We start from the raw sequence: 14,957 nt of genomic DNA on the forward strand, positions 1-14,957 counted from the left end.
GGCACCCTCAGAGCGCACCTGGGCAATGCCAGCGTTCGCCAGGGCACCCTCAGCTCCCACCTGGGCAATGTCGGCCACCAATGGGCACCTGCAGCTCCCACCTGGGCAACCTCAGCGCCACCTGGGCAACCTGAGGATCTACCTGGGCTGCCTCAGGTCCCACCTGGGCAACCTCCGGACCAACCTGGGCAACATCAACTCGCACCTGGACGACCCCAGCAGCCACCTGGGCGAGATCAGGGCCGACCTGGGCGCCCTGCTGGGCACCCTGCTGGGCACCCTGAGCGCCCACCTGGACAACATGAGCACCCTGCTGGACCACCTGAGCGCCCACCTGGGCACCCTGGGCGCCCACCTGGGCAGCATCAGAGCCGGCATGGGCGATGGCAGCGCGGCCTGGGCCAGCTCGGTGCCACCTGGGCAACCTGAGAGCCCACCTGGGCAACCTGAGAGCCCACCTGGGCAACCTCAAACTGCACCTGGGCAAGCTCAGAACCCACCTGGGCAACCTGAGAGCCCACCTGGGCAACCTCAAACTGCACCTGGGCAAGGGCAGCGCCCACCTGGGCAACCTGAGAGCCCACCTGGGCAACCTCAGATCCAACCTGGGCATCCTCAGCACGCACCTGGACAACCTCAGAACCCACCTGGGCAACCTCAAAATGCACCTGGACAACCTCAGAACCCACCTGGGCAACCTGAGAGCCCTGGGCAAGATCAGAACCCACCTGGGCAACCTCAAACTGCACCTGGACAACCTCAGTGCCCACCTGGGCAACCTCAGGATCCACCTGGGCAACCTCAGCGCCCACCTGGGCAACCTCAGATCCAACCTGGGCATCCTCAGCACGCACCTGGACAACCTGAGCACCCCGAGGAAGCTCAGCACCCACCTGGGCAACCTCAAAATGCACCTGGGCAACCTCAAAATGCACCTGGGCATCCTCAGCACCCACCTGGACAACCTCAGAACCAACCTGGGCAACCTCAAACTGCACCTGGGCAAGCTCAGCGCCCACCTGGGCAACCGGAGCACCCTGGGCAAGCTCAGAATCCACCTTGGCAACCTCAAAATGCACCTGGGCAACCTCAGATCCAACCTGGGCATCCTCAGCATGCACCTGGACAACCTGAGCACCCTGAGGAAGCTCAGGTCCCACCTGGGCAACCTCCGGACCAACCTGGGCAACCTCAACTCGCACCTGGGCAACCCCAGTGCCCACCTGGGCAGCCTCAAAATGCACCTGGGCAAGCTCAGCGCGCACCTGGGCAAGCTCAGAACCCACCTGGGCAACCTCAAAATGCACCTGGGCAAGCTCAGCACCCACCTGGGCAAGCCCAGCGCGCACCTGGGCAAGCAGCGCCCCCTGGTGGCCCAGCGGGGCCCGGCAGCTCCTCCTCCACCGAACCGTTTAATTAAATGCTAATGATGTGGCAGTTCGATGGTAATGAGATGTTAATGAGATGCAAATGAGCTTCCCTAAATGCCCGCAGCCTGTCGGGGTGGGGGAAGGGAGGGGAGCCCATCCCCCGCCTCACAATTCCTGGGATTTTGGGCTCCCCCCAAAAAAAATTTGGGATTTTGGGCTCCCCAATTTCCAGGAATTCCCTCCAGAAATTTGGGATTTTGGGCTCCCAAAATTCTGGGATTTTCCCGGATTTCCCCTAAAAAGAATTGGGAGTTTTCTGCTTCCCAGAATTCCCGGATTTTTCTGGATTTCCTCAAAAAAAAAAAAAAAAGGGATTTTGGGCTCCTCAAATTTCAGGATTTTCCCAAAAAAAATTTGGGGTTTTGGGCTCCCAGAATTCTGGGATTTTTCGAGATTTCCCAAAAAAAATTTGGGATTTTGAGCTTCTGAGATTTTTTGTGATTTCCCCTAAAACTTTGGGATTTTCTGGGGGTTTTGAGCTTCCCACAATTCCGGGATTCCCCTGGATCCCAGTGCTCCCCAATGTCCCCATGACCCCAAATTCTGGGATTCTCCCGGAATTCTTTGTGTCCCCAACCCCCAAAATTTTGGGTTTTCCCGAACTCCAGCGTTCCCCATTCCCATTTTTCCCCTTTTCTCATTTCCTATTTTCCCCATTCCCATTTTCCCATTGCCATTATTCCCATTATTGCCATTTTCCCCAATTTCCCCATTTTCCCATTCCTATTTTTTCCTTTTTCCCCTTTTTTTCTTTTTTCCATTTCCCCCATTTTTCCCATTATTCTCATTTTTTTCTTTTTTCCATTTCCCCCATTTTTCCCATATTTCTCATTTTCCCGTTTCCCCATTCCCATTATTCCCATTTATCCCATTTTCCCCCATTCCCAATCCCACTCCCATATATCCCATTCCCATTTTCCCATTCCCATTTATCACCTTCCCATTTCTCCCGTTTTCCCATCATTCCCATTTTTCCCATTCTTCTCATTATTCCCATTCCTATTTTCCCATTATTCTCATTTTTCCCTTTTATCCCAATTCTCCCCATTGCCATTTTCCCATTCTCCCCATTATTCTCATTATTCCCATTTTTCCCATTCTCTCCATTCCCATTTTTCCCATTCTCTCCATTCCCATTTATCCCATTTCCCCATTCCCAATTTTCCCATTTCCCCATTATTCCCATTTCTCCCAATCCCATTCTCCTTTTTCCATTCCCATTATTCCCATCCCCATTTTTCCCATTTTCCCCATTCCCATTTTCCCCATTTTCCTGTTTCCATTTTCCCCATTTTCTCATTATTCCCACTTTTCCCGTTTTCCCCATTTCCATTCCCATTCCCATTTTCCCCATTTTCCCATTTTCCCCATTTCCAATCACATTCCCATTTTCCCATTTTCCCCATTATTCCCATTTCCCCCATTTTCCCCATTATTCCCACTATTCCCATTCTCATTATTCCCATTTTCTCATTTCCCCCATTCCCATTTTCCCCTTTTTATCCCAAAATCCATCTCTGTCTCAGCTCCCAAATCTCCCCAAATCCCCCCAAAATTCCGGGATTCTCCCGGGTCCTAAATCTCCCCAAATCCCCCAAATTCCCCAAAATTCTGCGATTCCCCGGGGTCCTAAAGCTCCCAATTCTCCCCCACCAAATTCTCTTGGGTCCTGAACTTCCCCAAATTCCCCAAATTCCGGGATTTTCCAGCGTCCTAAAGCTCCCAAATCCCCCCCAATTTCCGGGATTCTTTCGGATCCTAAAGCTCCCAAATCCCCCAAATTCCCAAAATTCCGGGAGTCTCCTGGGTCCTAAAGCTCCCAAATGCCCCAAATTCCCCACAATTCTGGGATTCTCCCGGCTCCTGAAGCTCCCAATTCCCCCAGATTCCCCCCAAAATCCCGGGGTTGTCCCGGGTCCTAAAGAACCCAATTCCCTCCCAAATTCCCCAATTTCCGGGATTCTCCGGGGTCCTAAAGCTCCCAAATCCCCCAAATTCCCCAAATTCCGGCATTCTCCAGGCTCCCATCTCTCCCAATTGGCCCCAAAAATTCCGGGATTCTCCTGGGTCCTAAACCTCCCAGTTCCCCCCTAAATTCCGGGATTCTCCGAGGTCCTAAAGCTCCTCCTTTCCCCAAAAAATTCCGGGATTCTCCCGGGTCCTAAACTTTCCAATTCCTCCCCAAATCTCCCAAATCCCGGGATTCTCCGAGCTCCAATCCCACCCCGGTTTCCCCCAAAATCCCGGGGTTGTCCCGGGTCCTGTCACTCCCCAATTCCCCCCCAAATCCCGGGATTCTCCCGGCTCCTAAAACTCCTCCTTCCCTCAAAAATTCAGGGATTCTCCCGGCTCCAATCGCTCCCCAAATTCCGGGATTCTCCTGGCTCCTAAAGCTCCCAAATCCCGGGATTCTCCCGGTTCCTAAAGCTCCTCCTTCCCCCCAAAATCCCGGGATTCTCCCGGCTCCAATCGCTCCCAAATTCCGGGATTCTCCCGGGTTCCAAAGCTCCCAATTCCCGGGATTCTCCCGGCTCCATTTCCCCCCAAATCCCGGGATTCTCCCGGGTCCTAAAGCTCCCAATTCCCCTCAAATCCCGGGATTCTCCCAGGCCCTAAAGCTCCCAATTCCCCTCAAACCCCGGGATTCTCCGAGCTCCAATCCCTTCCCATTCCCCCGCAATTCCCGGGATTCTCCCGGCTCCTACCGCTCACCGAATCCCGAGATTCTTCCGGGCCCTACCGCTCCCAATTCCCCCTCAAATCCCGGCATTCTCCCTGCTCCTATCGCTCCCAAATCCCGGCATTCTTCCTGCTCCTATCGCTCCCAATTCCCGGGATTCTCCCGGCTCCATTCCCCCCCAAATCCCGGGATTCTCCCGGGTCCTAAAGCTCCCAATTCCCCCCCCTCAAATCCCGGGATTCTCCGAGCTCCAATCCCGTCCCATTCCCCCGCAAATCTCGGGATTCTCCCGGGTCCTAAAGCTCCCAAATTCCGGGATTCTGCTGGGTCCTAAAGCTCCCCAGTTTTCCCCCAAATCCCGGGATCTTCCCGGCTCCTATCGCTCCCCAAATCCCGGGATTCTGTGAGCTCCAATCCCTGCCCAATTCCCCTCAAAATCTCGGGGTTCTCCCGGGCCCTACCGCTGCCGAATCCCGGGATTCTCCCGGCTCCAATCGCTCCCCAAATCCCGGGATTCTCCCGGGCTCTACCGCTCCGGAATCCCGGGATTCTCCCGGCTCCAATCCTTCCCGAATTCCTGGATTCTCCCGGGTCCTACCGCTCCCAAATTCCGGGATCCTCCCGGCTCCATTTCCCCCCGAATCCCGGGATTCTCCCGGCCCCTACCGCTCCCGAATCCCGGGGTTCTCCCGGCTCCATTTCCCCCCGAATCCCGGGATTCTCCCGGCTCCAATCCCCCCCGAATCCCGGGATTCTCCCAGGCCCTACCGCTCCCGAATCCCGGGATTCTCCCGGGTCCTAAAGCTCCCGAATCCCGGGATTCTCCCGGCTCCATTTCTCCCCGAATCCCGGGATTCTCCCTGCTCCAATCTCTCCCGAATCCCGGGATTTTCCCGGGTCCAATCCCCCCCGAATCCCGGGATTCTCCCAGGCCCTACCGCTCCCGAATCCCGGGATTCTCCCGGCTCCAATCCCTCCCAAATCCCGGGATTCTCCCAGGCCCTACCGCTCCCGAATCCCGGGATTCTCCCGGGTCCTACCGCCCTCCCTCCCTCCCCATCCCCTCCCCCTCCCCCCGGTGGGCGGGGGTCTCCGTTCCCCCCTCCCCCTCCCCGCCCCGGGGGCGTTCCCCTCCCGCCCCCTCCCCCCCCCCCGCCGTTCCCCGCGGCCGCCGCGCCCCCCCCGCGCCCCCCCGGCCCCGTTATAAGCGCGGGGCCGGTGCCGAGCGCTCCTCACACGCTCCGGGCCCCGCGCCCCCATCCCGCAGCCCCCCCATCCATCCATCCCCCCTTCCCTTCCCTTCCCTTCCCGCCGCCGCCGCCGCCGCCGCCGCCGCCGCCGCTGTCCGCGGTGCTGAACGGGCGCTGCCCGCGGTGCTGACCCGGCCGCCGCCGCCGCCGCCGCACCGGGACCCCCGCGCCGGGAGCGCTCCCGGAGGGGTTCGGCCGCCCCCCCGCGCCGGTGCCGACCCCGCCGGTCCATGCCCGATCGCGGGGGGGGTCCGGGAGCCGCCGGGCGCGGCCTCACCGACACCGACACGGCGGCGGCAGCGGCGGCGGCGGCGGCGGCGGCGGCGGCGGCTGCGGGCGGCCCCGGCCCGGAGCTGGGCGGCCGCGCCCGCCGCACAAAGCAGCCGTAGCTCGGTTCGGCACCCCCCGCCCGTCCCCCCCCCTCCGCCGCCCGGGGGGGGCCCTTTGTGGCGGCGGGGCCGGGCCCGGTCCCCGGTGGAACCATGCCCAGGTCGTTCCTGGTGAAGAAGGTGAAGCTCGATGACTTCCCCGCCGGCCTCGACGCCCCGTACGGCCGCGCCCGGGCGGATTTCGGCTCCCGCTTGCACGAGAAGGGTAAATACCGAGAAATACCGAGAAATACCCAGAAATACCCAGAAATACCCAGAAACAGCGAGCGCCGGGCCCCGCTAGCCCCGCTCCCCTCTCCCCGTCCCCCGGCCGGGAACCGCCGCATTCCGCCGCGCTGCCGCCGCCGCCGCCGCCGCCGGGCACGGGGGGACCGGGCCGGAACAACCGGGGCGGAACCGGGGCAGAACCGGAGCGCAGAGCGGGCGGCCGGTCCCGGGCGCTGCCGCCGCCGCTGCCCTTTGTCTGCCGGAGCCAAGTTCAAGGGCAGCAGCGGCGGCGGCGCCGTTGTCGCCGTTGTCGCCGTTGTCCCCGTCCTGCTGCCGGCGGCCTTTGTGCGGAGCGCGGCCCCGGCCGGGCCCGGTGCGGCGGCGGCGGCGGCTGCGGCTGCGGCGCGTTGCGTAACCGGGACCGGCGGAACCGCCGCAGCCGCCGCCGCACCGGGCCCGGCCCGGCCCCGCCGTGACCTTGAGCGGGGCCGGGGCAGCGGCGGCGGCGGCGGCGGGCGGGGAATGCGGGAATGCGGGAGCGGGGATGGCGGCGGGGCCGGGAATGCGGGAACGGAGCGGGACAGAGGCCACAAGGGAGGGAAGGGACAGCGGCGACAGGGGAAGGGACAGCGGGGACAGGGGAAGGGACAGCGGGGACAAGGGAAGCAATACTGGGATGCGGGAGGCAGGGACGGGGGATGCGGGAACGGACGGGGACGGCGACAAGGGAAGGGACAGAGCGGTGAGGGCAGGGACAGGGGACAGGAGAGGCTGGCGCAGGGACAGGGACAGCGACAAGGGAAGGGACAGAGCGGTGAGGGCAGCGATGGGGACAGGGGAGGCTGGCGCAGGGATGGGGACAGCGACAAGGGAAGGGACAGAGGGAAGGGACAGAGGGAAGGGACAGCGACAAGGGAAGGGACAGAGGGAAGGGACAGAGGGAAGGGACAGCGGGGTGACAGCAGCGATTCGGGGATGGAGGAAGGAGGGACGGGGACAGGGGACACGGACTGCGGGGACAGGGGTGAGGGACAAGGACAACGGGAAGAAGAGATGCGGGGGAGTGAGGGCAGGGAGAGGGACAGGGACAGGGACAGGGACGGGGACAGGGACAGGGACAGGGACAGGGACAGGGACAGGGAGCAGAGCAGATGCGGGCAGCGATGGGGACAGGGACGGGGACATTGGCCGGGACTGCGGGGACAGGGACTGCGGAGACGGGGACAGAGGAGAGGGCAGGAGGACGCGTGCAGGGACAGGGACAGGGACAGGGACAAGGGACAGGAGCCAATGGTGGGGATGGGGACAGGGGACAGGGATGGGGACAGGGATGGGGACAGTGTCAGAAGCCAACGGCAGCGACAATGACAGGGACACATGGCCAGGGATGGGGACGGGGCTGCGGGAAGGGACAGGGGCGGGAACAGGGGACAGGGCACAGGGACAAGGACAGGGGACAGGGACATGGAAGGGACAGGGACATGGGGTTAAGGGCAGGGATGGGGTCAGGGGACAGGGCACAGGGACAGGGGACAGAGATGCGGGCAGTGATGGGGACAGGGGACAGGGACAGAGCCTGGGGTCGGGACTGCGGGGACAGGGATGGGGACAGCGTCAGGAGCAGGGGACAGGGACAGGAGCCAACGGCAGCGACAATGACAGGGACACATGGCCAGGGATGGGGACAGGGGGCTGAGGGAAGGGACAGGGGACAGGAACTGGGGACAGGAACTGGGGACAGGAACTGGGGACAGGGACAGGGTTGGGGACATGGGAAGGGACAGGGACAAGGGTTAAGGGCAGGGACAGGGGACAGAGGACGGGGACAGGGACAGGGAGCTGCAGGCGGGAAAAGGGGCGGGACAGGATCGGGGGCAGGGCCAGAGGCTGCGGAAGGGACAGGGCTGGGGACAGGGGACAGGGACAGGGGTGGGGACAGGGATGGGGACAGGGGACAGGGGACAGGGATGGGGACAGGGGACAGGGGACAGGGGACAGGGGACAGGGATGGGGACAGGGGACAGGGGACAGGGGACAGGGGACAGGGATGGGGACAGGGGACAGGGGACAGGGATGGGGACAGGGGTCAGGGATGGGGACAGGGGACAGGGGACAGGGGACAGGGACAGGGGACAGGGGACAGGGGACAGGGGACAGGGATGGGGACAGGGGACAGGGATGGGGACAGGGGACAGGGGACAGGGATGGGGACAGGGGTCAGGGATGGGGACAGGGGACAGGGATGGGGAGAGGGGTCAGGGGACAGGGAACAGGGACAGGGGACAGGGGACAGGGGACAGGGGACAGGGACAGGGGACAGGGCATAGGGGAGAGGCCATAGGGGACAGGGGACAGGGGACAGGGATGGGGACAGGGACAGAGTTGAGGACAGGAGACAGGGATGGGGAAGGGGACACGGACGGGGACAAGGGCAGGAGTTGAGTCGGGCACAGTCTGGCAGGGGGATGGGCGGGGGTTGGGAAGGGGACAGACAGGGGGACAGACAGGGGACAGACAAGGGGACAGACAGGGGGACAGTGTGACAGAGAAGGGGACAGACAGGGGGACAGTCAGGGGACAGACAGGGGGACAGACAGGGGGACAGACAGGGGACAGACAAGGGGACAGTGTGACAGAGAAGGGGACAGACAGGGGGACAGACAGGGGGACAGACAGGGGGACAGACAGGGACAGACAAGGGGACAGACAGGGGGACAGGCAAGGGATGGACAGAGGGTCGAGAAGGAGGACAGACAGGGGGACAGTCAGGGGACAGGTAGGGGGCAGAGTGGGGACAGACAGGAGGACAGACAGGGGGACACAGAGGGGACACAGGAGGGACACACACGGGACAGACAGGGGGACACAGAAGGGACAAACACCGGACAGGTTCGGGGACACAGGAGGGACAAACAGGGGGACACAGAGGGGGACACAGAAGGGACACACAGGGACACACACGGGACAGACAGGGGGACAAACACTGGCCAGGTAGGGGGACACAGGAGGGACAAACAGGGGGACACAGGGGGACACAGGAGGGACACACACGGGACACACAGTGGGGGACACAGGGGGACACGCACAGGACAGACAGGGGGACACGAAGCGACACACGGGACAACCAAGGGGACACAGAAGGGACACACAGGGGGACACACACGGGACAGGCAGGGACGTGCAGGGACACACACGGGACACATAGGGTGGCACAGGAGGGACACACAGGGGACAGGCAGGGACACACAGGAGGGACACACAGGCAGGGACAACCAGGGACACACACGGGACACACAGGGGGACACAGGAGGGACATATGGGACAGGCGGGGACAACCAGGGGGGACACAGGAGGGACACACACGGGACAGGCAGGGACATGCAGGGGGACACAGAAGGGACAGACAGGGGGACACAGAGGGACACAAAAGGGACACACAGGACAACTAAGGGAGCATAGGAGGGACAGACAGGGGACACACAGGAGGACACACAGGGGGACACACAGGGAGACACACGGGGACACGCAGGACATACAAAGGGACACAGGAGGGACACACGGGACATACAAAGGAACACAGAAGGGACACACATGGGACAACTTGGGGACACACAGGGGGACATAGGAGGGACAAACATGGGACAGGCAGGAGGACCCAGGAGGGACACACACGAGACAACCAGGGGGACACCAGAGGGACACACAGGATGGGGGACACAGGAGGGACACACATGGGCACACAGAAGGGACACAGAGGGGACACAGAGGGGGACACACAGGAGACAACCAGGGGGACACAGGGGGACACACAGGGGACAAATACGGGACACAGAGGGGACACATAAGGGACAGCCAGGGGGACACAGGAGGGACAGACACAGGATACACAGAGGGACATGCAGTGACACACATGGGACACACAGGGGGACATAGGAGGGACACACAGGTGACACACAGGGGGCACAATCAAGGGACACGCAGGGCCACAGAGGACATACAGGGGGACACAGAAGGGGCAATCAGGGGGACACAGAGGGGGGACACACAGGACAGCCGGAGGGACACAGGAGGGACAGACAGGGGGACACAGGAAGGACACAGAAGGGGGACACAGGAGGGACACAGAGGGGACACACAGGGGGACACCAGAGGGACACTCACAGGACACACAGGGGGACACAGAAGCCACACACAGGACAAGGACGGGGACACGCAGCGCCACCATCACCTCCTCCCCCTGCCCGCCACCCCCCCGCGCGTGTGTCCCTGTCCCTGAGCCCCCCTGACAGCTGTCCCCAGCCCTGAGACCCCCTGACCGCTGTCCCCGCTCTGTCCCTGTCCCCGAGCCCCCCTGACCGCTGTCCCCTGCCCTGAGCCCCCTGACCGCTGTCCCCGCTCTGTCCCCGTACCCGCTCCCCCTGACCGCTGTCCCGCACTGTCCCTTCCCTTGAGCCCCCCTGACCGCTGTCCCCTGACCGCTGTCCCCGCTCTGGCCCCATCCCCGAGCCCCCCTGACCGCTGTCCCCGTCCTCTGAGCCTCCCTGACCGCTGTCCCCGCTCCGCTGTCCCCGCTCTGTCCCCATCCTGAGCCCCACTGACCGCTGTCCCCGCTCTGTCCCGAGCCCCCCTGACCGCTGTCCCCGCTCTGTCCCCATCCCCTGAGCCCCCCGACCGCTGTCCCCGCTCTGTCCCCACCCCTGCTCCCCCCTGACCGCTGTCCCGCTCTGTCCCCACCCTGAGCCCCCCTGACCGCTGTCCCCGGCTGTCCCCAGGGTACATCAGCGACTACATGGCACCCTCGGCCTTCGAGGGGGACCCCGAGGCGGCTCTCAAGGTCCCGTCCCCGGACTCGCTGTACCCGGGAGGCCGCGGCGACTTCGGCGGGGGCGACTCGGAGCCCCCCGACAGCCCCCACTCGGGCATGGCCGGCGGTTACATCAACGGCGACGCGGCCGTGAGCGAGGGCTACGCCGTGGACGCCTTCTTCATCACGGACGGCCGCTCCCGGCGCAAGGTGAGCGGCGGAGCCGCGGCGCGGAACCTGCCCCGCCACACGTGCGGCGAGTGCGGCAAGAGCTACGCCACCTCCTCCAACCTGAGCCGCCACAAGCAGACCCACCGCAGCCTGGACAGCAAGATGGCCAAGAAATGCCCCACCTGCGGCAAGGTGTACGTCTCCATGCCGGCCATGGCCATGCACCTGCTGACCCACGACCTGAAGCACAAGTGCCAGGTGTGCGGCAAAGCGTTCAGCCGGCCCTGGCTGCTGCAGGGCCACATGCGCTCGCACACCGGGGAGAAGCCGTTCGGCTGCGCCCACTGCGGCAAAGCCTTCGCCGACCGCTCCAACCTGCGCGCCCACATGCAGACCCACTCGGCCTTCAAGCACTTCAAGTGCAAGCGCTGCAGCAAAACCTTCGCCCTCAAATCCTATCTCAACAAGCACTACGAGTCCGCCTGCTTCAAGGGAGCCGCGGCGCCGCTCAGCCCCCTGCACCCCTGAGGGGCTCGGGTGGGCTCCGCCAGCGCCTCCCCAGCCCGGCAGAGCCGCCTTGTTCCCCTCTCGAGGGCTCCTCCGCACGAAATTCGCCCTCCGGGATCCAGAGGGAGGGAGAGGTCAGCGCCCCCGCCCCCAGTTCAGCCCCTCCGAGCGCGGCCCCCGAGGGTCGGCGCTGCGGCATTGCTGAGAGCCCGTCGGGAGCGGCGCCTCGGGCTGCGGCCGGCAGGGTTCGCCCTTCAGGATTCACCTGTCAGGATTCACCCTTCAGAATTCACCCTTCAGAATTCACCTGTCAGGATTCACCCTTCAGAATTCACCTGTCAGGATTCACCCTTCAGAATTCACCCTTCAGAATCACCCTTCAGAATTCACCCTTCAGAATTCACCCTTCAGAATTCACCTGTCAGGATTCACCCTTCAGAATTCACCTGTCAGATTCGCCCTTCAAAATTCACCTGTCAGGATTCACCCTTCAGAATTCACCTGTCAGGATTCACCCTTCAGAATTCACCTGTCTAGGATTCACCCTTCAGAATTCACCCTTCAGAATTCACCTGTCAGGATTCACCCTTCAGAATTCACCTGTCAGGATTCGCCCTTCAAAATTCACCTGTCAGGATTCACCTGCCAGGATTCGCCCTTCAGATTCACCTGTCAGGATTCGCCCTTCAGGATTCACCTGTCGGGATTCACCCTTCAAATTTCACCCTTCAAAATTCACCTGTCAGGATTCACCCTTCAGAATTCACCTGTCAGGATTCACCCTTCAGGATTCACCTGTCAGGATTCGCCCTTCAAAATTCACCTGTCAGGATTCGCCCTTCAGAATTCACCTGTCAGGATTCACCCTTCAGGATTCACCTGTCAGGATTCACCTCTCAAATTTCACCCTTCAAAATTCACCTGTCAGGATTCACCCTTCAAATTTCACCCTTCAGAATTCACCTGCCAGGATTCGCCCTTCAGATTCACCTGTCAGGATTCACCCTTCAGGATTCACCCTTCAAATTTCACCCTTCAGAATTCACCTGTCAGGATTCGCCCTTCAAAATTCACCTGTCGGGATTCACCTGTCAGGATTCACCTTTCAAATTTCACCCTTCCGAATTCACCTGTCAGGATTCGCCCTTCAGGATTCACCTGTCAGGATTCACCCTTCAGGATTCACCTGTCAGGATTCACCCTTCAGAATTCGCCTTCAAAATTCACCTGTCGGGATTCACCTCTCAAAATCCACCTTTCAAATTTCATCTGTCAGGATTCATCCTTCAGGATTCACCCTTCAGAATTTACTTCTCGAATTTCACCTGTCAGATTCGCCCTTCAGGATTCACCTCTCAAAATTCACCCTTCAAAATTCACCTGTCAGGATTCGTCCTTCAGATTTCACCTGTCGGGATTCACCTCTCAAATTTCACCCTTCAAAATTCACCTCTCAAAAATCCACCTTTCAAATCTCACCTGTCAGGATTCATCCTTCAGGACTCACCCTTCAGGATTCACCTCTCGAATTTCACCTGTCCGGATTCACCTCTCGAATTTCACCTGTCGGGATTCACCTTTCAAATTTCACCCTTCAGGATTGGCCCTTCAGGATTGGCCCTTCAAATTTCACCTGTCAGGATCCGCCCTTCAGGATTCACCTTTCAAAATTCACATCTCAAAATTCGCCTGTCGGGATTCACCTTTGAAATTTCGCCTGTCGGGATTCGCCCTTCAGGATTCACCTCTCAAAAATCCACTTTTCAGAATTCACCCTCAGAATCGCCTTTCAAAATTCACCTTTCAAAATTTCACCCCTCAAATTTGACCCATCGGGATGGAGCCTTCAGGATTCACCTTTCAAAATTCACCTTTCAAAATTCACCCTTTGGGATTCACCTTTCAAAATTCACCTTTCAAAATTCACCTTTCAAAACTCACCCTTCGAATTCCGCCTGCCAAGATTGACCCGTCGGGATCCGCCCTTCGAAATTCAGACCTGGAAATTTCACCCCAAAAATTCCGGCCACGAAATTCACCCCACGAAATTCACCCCCACATAATTCACCTTTCAAAGTCGAGCGCCCCAAATTTGAGCCCCAAAATTCAGCCCCCAAAATTCACCCCACAAAATTCGCCCTTCAAAATCGAGCCCCAAAAGTTCAGCCCTCAAAATTCAGCCTAAAACAATTCACCCTTCGAAGTTGGGTCCCCCAAAATTCAGGCTCCAAAATTCACCCTTCAGAGCTGGGCCCCCCAAATTTGAGCCCCGAAATTCAGCCCCAAAATTCACCCCGTGGAATTCGCTCATCAAAGTTGAGTCCCCCAAAATTCAGCCCCAAAAATTCACCCGAGTTGAGCCCCCAAAATTTGAGTCCCGAAATTCAGGCCCAGGATTCAACCCCAAAATTCACCCCACAAAATTCACCTTTCAAAGTTGAGCCCCAAAAGTTCAGTCCTAAGAATTCACCCCAAAAATTCACCCCCCAAAATTCACCCTTCAAAGTTGGGCCCCCCAAAATTCACCCCAAAAATTTCAGGCTCCAAAATTCACCTTCAGAGTTGAACTCCCCAAAATTTGAGCCCCGAAATTCAGCCCACAAAATTGGGTCCCCCAAAATTTAAACCCCCAAATTCAGTCCCAAAATTCACCCCACAAAATTCACCCTTCGAATTTGGGCGCCCCAAATTTGAGCCCCGAAATTCACCTTTTAAAGTTGAGCCCCAAAGTTCAGCTCTAGAAATTTCACCCCAAAAATTCCGGCCACGAAATTCCAGCTACAAAATTCACCCTTCAAAGTTGGGCCCCAAAATTCATCCCCAAAAATTCAGGCTCCAAAATTCAACCCCAAAATTCACCCCACAAAATTCACCCTTCAAAGTTGAGCCCCCCCAAAATTCACCCCAAAATTCAGGCTCCAAAATTTCACCATTCAAAGCTGAGCCCCCAAAGTTCAGCCCTAGAAATTTCACCCCAAAAATTCCGGCCACAAATTCACCCCAAAAATTCACCCCTCAGAGCTGAGCCCCCCAAATTTGAGCCCCGAAATTCACCCCAAAAATTCGCCCTCAAAGTTGGGTCCCCAGAATTCGCCCCAAAAATTCAGGCTCCAAAATTCACCCTTCAGAGTTGAGTCCCCCAAAATTCAGCCCCAAAATTCACCCTCAAAGTTGGGCTCCGAAATTTGAGCCCCAAATTCAGCCCCAAAAATTCAACCCCAAAATTCACCCCAAAAAATTCAGCCTTCAAATTTGGCCCCCAAAATTCACCCTTCAAAGTTGGGCCCTGAAATTTGAGCCCCGAAATTCAACCCCAAAATTCAGCCCAAAAAATTCAGCCTTCAAATTTGGGTCCCCCAAAAAGTTCATCCCCAAAAATTCAGGTTCCAAAATTCACCTTTCAGAGTTGAGTCCCCCAAAATTCAGCCCCAAAATTCACCCTTCAAAGTTGGGCCCTGAAATTTGAGCCCCAAATTCAGTCCCAAAATTCAACCCCAAAAAATTCCCCCTTCAAATTTG

General features: G+C 59.5%; 2 protein-coding genes across 2 annotated transcripts; both read left to right on the forward strand.

Annotated features, from left to right (window-relative positions):
- Nucleotides 1–5,678: 5,678 nt before the first annotated feature.
- Nucleotides 5,679–11,589, forward strand: SCRT1 (scratch family transcriptional repressor 1). The gene is made up of 2 exons (XM_071421288.1): nt 5,679–5,954; nt 10,729–11,589. The coding sequence occupies exons 1-2, from the start codon at nt 5,843–5,845 to the stop codon at nt 11,457–11,459; spliced, it is 843 nt and encodes a 280-aa protein (XP_071277389.1). The 5' UTR covers nt 5,679–5,842; the 3' UTR covers nt 11,460–11,589.
- A 1,686-nt stretch (nt 11,590–13,275) lies between these two features.
- On the forward strand, nt 13,276–14,951 carry LOC139587230 (uncharacterized protein DKFZp434B061-like). The gene is made up of 3 exons (XM_071421296.1): nt 13,276–13,280; nt 13,436–14,021; nt 14,065–14,951. Exons 1-3 carry the CDS (start codon nt 13,276–13,278, stop codon nt 14,461–14,463), a joined length of 990 nt encoding a protein of 329 aa, XP_071277397.1. The 3' UTR covers nt 14,464–14,951.
- Nucleotides 14,952–14,957: the final 6 nt, after the last annotated feature.

This window comes from Agelaius tricolor, unplaced genomic scaffold (genome assembly GCF_023055355.1).
Source record: "Agelaius tricolor isolate 1412-34295 unplaced genomic scaffold, bAgeTri1.0.p SCAF_208, whole genome shotgun sequence".
NCBI lineage: Eukaryota > Metazoa > Chordata > Aves > Passeriformes > Icteridae > Agelaius > Agelaius tricolor.

Excerpts from the sequence above, each read along its gene's own strand:
- SCRT1 (XM_071421288.1), top strand. The coding sequence starts at position 5,843 with ATGCCCAGGTCGTTCCTGGTGAAGAAGGTGAAGCTCGATGACTTCCCC. Across the intron at positions 5,955-10,728 it reads CTCCCGCTTGCACGAGAAGG|GGTACATCAGCGACTACATG; the intron begins GTAAATACCGAG and ends GGCTGTCCCCAG.
- LOC139587230 (XM_071421296.1), top strand. Across the intron at positions 14,022-14,064 it reads TGAACTCCCCAAAATTTGAG|CCCCCAAATTCAGTCCCAAA; the intron begins CCCCGAAATTCA and ends CCAAAATTTAAA.